The sequence below is a fragment of the Macadamia integrifolia genome, chromosome 14, assembly GCF_013358625.1.
Source record: "Macadamia integrifolia cultivar HAES 741 chromosome 14, SCU_Mint_v3, whole genome shotgun sequence".
NCBI classification, from domain to species: Eukaryota; Viridiplantae; Streptophyta; class Magnoliopsida; order Proteales; family Proteaceae; genus Macadamia; species Macadamia integrifolia.
Genome location: NC_056570.1, coordinates 17,507,145 through 17,512,128, shown reverse-complemented (window position 1 = coordinate 17,512,128; position 4,984 = coordinate 17,507,145). Strand labels below are relative to the sequence as shown.

General features: G+C 43.7%; 1 protein-coding gene across 1 annotated transcript in view; it reads left to right on the top strand.

The window, feature by feature from the left end:
• Positions 1 to 802: 802 nt before the first annotated feature.
• The window catches only part of LOC122060677 (subtilisin-like protease SBT4.10), a 9,899-nt gene continuing 5,717 nt past the window's right edge, over positions 803 to 4,984 (top strand). Inside the window, exon 1 of the mRNA XM_042623794.1 lies at positions 803 to 1,060. Within this exon, the coding sequence (XP_042479728.1) occupies positions 803 to 1,060 (258 nt within the window). The remainder of the gene's footprint in view (positions 1,061 to 4,984) is intronic.

Below are 4,984 nucleotides of genomic sequence, written 5' to 3'. Positions count from 1 at the left end.
AAGAACCTCCGTATTCCCTGACATTGTATACTGTGGCTCAATCACCACCATACAAATCGGGCAACTCTTCAATTGCCGTCTCAGCAATCTTACATGGCTTTGGATTATTGAAATCAGGAATTAGAAAATCTGGTACCCTTCGGTGATACAAACCATTCCATTCCCCCAAAACACACACTCAACCACATTCTGCTCACACTTCTGACCCATGGAGTTGTTTAGTTCTTGGAGCTCTGCGTGGATGTTGTAACGGTACACTGTGCCGTCCTGAACCACATATACTAGAGTCTGATCGTCGGTCCATGCCAAACCCACAAGACGTCCACCTAGGTTCTTTCAAACGGTCTCGGGGAGCTGAACTCCGGTCAGTAACGTGCCATCATCAGAACAATTTCTGTTCACAAGGAATCGCAAAGACTGGTTTTAAAGCCAAAGCCTCAAATGGATTTCTAGGTTGAAGGATAAAAAGAAGGGTCTTTTGGGGATTTAAAAAAAATTGGTTAAGCGGAAAGGCCTACCTCCTAGGATCTCTACCTTAGGATGGCATCTAGCTCATGGCAAACTCCCAACGGATGAGCAAATCAGACATAAGGGGATCCATCTTGCTTCCAGGTGTGCTCTCTACAACCAAGCTGAAGAAAATATTAATCATATCTTCCTCACATGCCCTTTCACGACCAAAGTTTGGAAAACATTTGTTGAGTGCTTTGAGGTTAAGTGGCAGTAGCACCAGTCAGTTGACAACTTGGTTCAATGGTGGAAGGCAAAGGCTAGAATTATAAACCTTAAAACTCCCTAGATGATGGGTTTTTCCATTATTGCAGCAAACATTTGGTGGGAAAGGAACAGATGTCAGCATGACAATGAGTACAGAGCTGCGATGCAAATTTTTGAATATAGTCGTCATGAGCTTGGCTCTTGTGTAGGGAAGCTAAAGGGGGAGGTGAAAGTTCCAATTGATGTTATTTTCTGCAGTAAACTGGGTTTGACAGTGGGGTCTCACAAGCATGCTCACCCCCTCGAAGTTCACTGGTGTAAGCCCCAACTAAACTGGCTAAAGGTTAATGTGGATGGCAACTCTCTGGGAAATCCATGAAGGGCAAGAGCAGGAGGGATTGTTCGAGATAATGATGGCTAGGTGTGTGACTCATTCAGCATTTTTTTGGGAATAAAAAAGTCTTATGAAGCAGAGGTTGAGGCAATCATGGAAGGTATTATGATGGCTAAGGCGATGGGTGCAAGGGGCATGTGGATAAAATCTGACTCGGCAACGGTTGTTTTGGCGTTCCAAAGGAACCATATCCCGTGGTTTATCCTCCAAAGATGGTTGGATGCTATCCCTTTCCTGGATCCCTTGGAAGATATCTCATTGCTTTCGTGAAGCAAATGCAATTGCAGATTTTATGGTAAAAAAGGCTTCAAAATCTAGGAACTCAGAATTCTCGGTGTCTTTCCCAAGACACATTGTTGATTATGTAGAAAATGATATCCTGGGCAGGCATAGCTTTAGATTCTCCTAGGATGATGCTTTCTTTCTTTGCTGATGGCCATGCCGAAGGTGGAGTTTGTTAGCGCCTCTAGGGGTCTCTGCTCTGTCCCTGTTTCCTCTTTATGATGTACTCCTTTTTTCTTCTTAATATATTCATCCTTTAGCAAAAAAAAAAAAAAAAATGGTTCAAGTTAAACGGGAAAAAACTCAAACTAGTGTAATGATGTCAGGTTTTTAGGTTTAAATGTAAAAAACGAAACGAGAAGGGAGATAATGTAATTAAGGCAAATACGAAGGGTGGTGGATGTAAATTTCCCAAAATTATATTTCCACTGTTGAAACATAACACCGTTATTGATGTGTTAGTATTGAAACGAAAATGAATATTTTACCTTTACGATATCTTGACCTAAAACATCCCAAATTGGTCTTTAAACCTGGAGGTTGCCCCCTTCAACTTTGCCTTCTCTATTCATGTTTGAGAGCTGCGGCTAGCGAGTCTTCATCAACTTTTCAAATCCAGTTGGTGGACACCAACCACCTCATCACCAGGAGATCCACTAGAGAAGATAGCGGTGTCGCCACTCCCACTAACTCAAATTCTACCTCTACAATCTCTTGCCCTAACATCCAAGAGTGCAGAGGCATCGTCCTTCTCTTTCATAACGTTTCCAGCCATAATGATCACTTGTTGAATAAAGTGACTTCAAGGTATTGTATTCCACGCTGGTAATTGCAGTGATTCAGAGGAAACCGTAGGTCAGAAAATCCAATGATCTGGTGAAAAAGAACCTTAAAAATCCATTGGTTTGGTCGTGATGCGGAAAAATTTGACCGGACTATCTCTCCTGCAGTTCCTGGTGCTTTGGCTGACCTGCATAGAAGAGATAACAAGGAGAGCCGGGCTGACCCGACGGGGGACTCTCTGATGCCTAAGTTAGACCTTTCCACAACATATGCTCAAGAGAGCTTTTACAGTATGAGAAGTGAGTCCTCGATCCTTTGTGATGGAGGCTTACCTTGGTATTTATAGGCTGCTGATGGAGGGCAAGTGGGAGACAATTGTGAAGAGTCCTACTTAGGCGTGGAGTCCTCAAGGGGAATGGCTCTATGATTCTGGGAATATTCCTAGAATATTCCCCTCTTAACTAGGAAAGACCAACCGTGTGACGTCATGATGACGTGTAGTAGATAGAATCCTGTCCTCCGAAATAGGGACTATGTTCCTTGAATGTAGGGGTGGACGAAAACATGTTTCTGGAATTCTTGTTGTTGACGTCGGGCCGAGGTGGCAGCTCGGCCAGATGGAGGCCGAGGTAACAGTGCGACGTGATGGATGCCGAGGTGTAGCACGGCCTGATGGAGGCCGAGGTGGCAGCACGGCTTGATGGAGGCCGAGGTGATAGCACGGCCTGATGGAGGTCGAGGCAGTAGCACGGCCTGATGGAGGCCGAGGTGTTAGCAAAGCCTGATGGAGACCGAGGTGAGAGTATGGCCTGATGGATGCCGAGGCAGTAGCACGGCATGATGGAGACCGAGGTGACAGCACGGCCTGATGGATGCCGAGGTAGTAGCACGGCATGATTGAGGCCGAGGCAGTAGCATGGCCTGATGGAGGCCGAGGTGGAGCGCGGCCTAAAGGAGGCCGAGGTGGCGACTCAGTCCTTTTCAAGTATGCGTACATGCTTCAGACGTGCTGAGGAATGTGGCATATTTTGCCTCATCAGGTCGAAACATCCAGAGTCAGGTTTGGGAATCGGTTTCACACCTCAAAGATCATTGGATCAGAGAAGTTACTCCTCACATTTCGCCAGAGACATATATGCAGGTTGCCGAAAAAGAAAGAGACGAGATTGAAAATGAGGTTTCTTATTAAAAGGCTAAAAGGGTTAAAATACATTAAGAAAGAGAGATATTAATAAAAGGGATTATGGCTTAAGTTAGCGGATCAAACCTCTTACTAACGGTGTTATGCTTCAATTGGAGGGGGGGGGGGGCGGAATATAATTTTACAACATCAAGGTGCAGGTGTAATTAGAGAAAACGTCAAGGGAGCTAGGTGTAAATTTCCTAATATGAATTTAGGTACTAAGGCTTGAAAAATATGCTCTCCAAGGCACGCATTGATGTCAGCGAGCCCATATCTCTCTTGTTTAAAGGGGTCTGGGTTTTGTATAGAGCGGAGATCGGATCAGGTTCAAGTACGAGAATGTGAGAGAACGTCCCTGGTCCATAGATTTAGACTCAATTTTCTCTCTCTTCATTTAATATATTCTAAATTCATGGATCAAGGACGTACAAAAACATTCTTGTACCTGAACCTGATATGTTCACCATTTGATAGGCATTGGATTTGCTTCGTGATGTACAAAGCTTCCTTTTATGGCTTTGACAAATGTATATATTATATATAATTTTCTCCCAGTTATATAATAAATGCACCTGTAGCTCAATCTCTGATTGTTATACCCAAAACAGGTACCACTATAATTTCATAGATACTTTTTTGCCCCTTGGGCTAAGCCCGGCCTGTCCTAATCTGATCATGTTTTCTTCTTCTCCTCAATCCCGCCTAGCCATCTCCCTTCCCCCTTTTTATAGTCGAGGCTAATCAAAGTCAGCCTGGTCCAGCAGGACGAGTTAGAATTGGATTTCTCAAACCTTGAGTCAAGGTAGGGCCCAGCTTGGACTTAGTTAAAGGGGGCTCAGGTTAAATTGGGGTTATCAAAAGGCTGGCCCAATCCGAGCTTATTGCAGTCCTAATGTGGAAAGTTGTGTGTTTCAGCCCCACCAGAAAAGTGGTCAAATGATATTACTCAAAGGGAAAGGGATCGCCACTCTGTTGGAGTGTAACTGAATCCCACGCCCTAGTCCCAATCAATAGGAAACCTTAGTGACAGTCGGAACACTATTCGTCAATAGGAGAACAGTGTTGGAATCAAATGTCAATAAGAAGAGAAAATGATAGAGGGGTTATATGCCACAATCTTAACCATGATTCGAATATAGTATGCTATAGACATGATCATTATGGGTCAACACTACACAAAATGGGACTAAAGTTGTCTCATAGACCTACTGGGTTTATGGCCTTCATCATCAGGAACCCTTTCCATGGCATGGCATGACATGTGGTGATGAGCTAATATATTATTTTAGGGTAAGAGAATGCTACCCGTTTGCACAAGCACTGAGTATTCAACATATCGACTAATGAGAAGTCATAATAAGGCATCTTCAGTACATTGGACGGATAATAAAATCTTTTTACATCCACTTATGTTTAGACCCAGACACACACAAGTGGATAGCTTTTTTCTCCCATTTTACAACAAAGCACTTGTAGATATTTGATCTGCTATAGCCTAGGTGTAGTGGGTTTGCACATCATCATTCAATATGGCCGGCATTGTAAGGGTAGTTTGTTTTCATGACTAAAATAGGGCTTTTAGTCAGTTCAACACCCTCTGGTAGGGGGGTTTTTTTGTGTGTGGG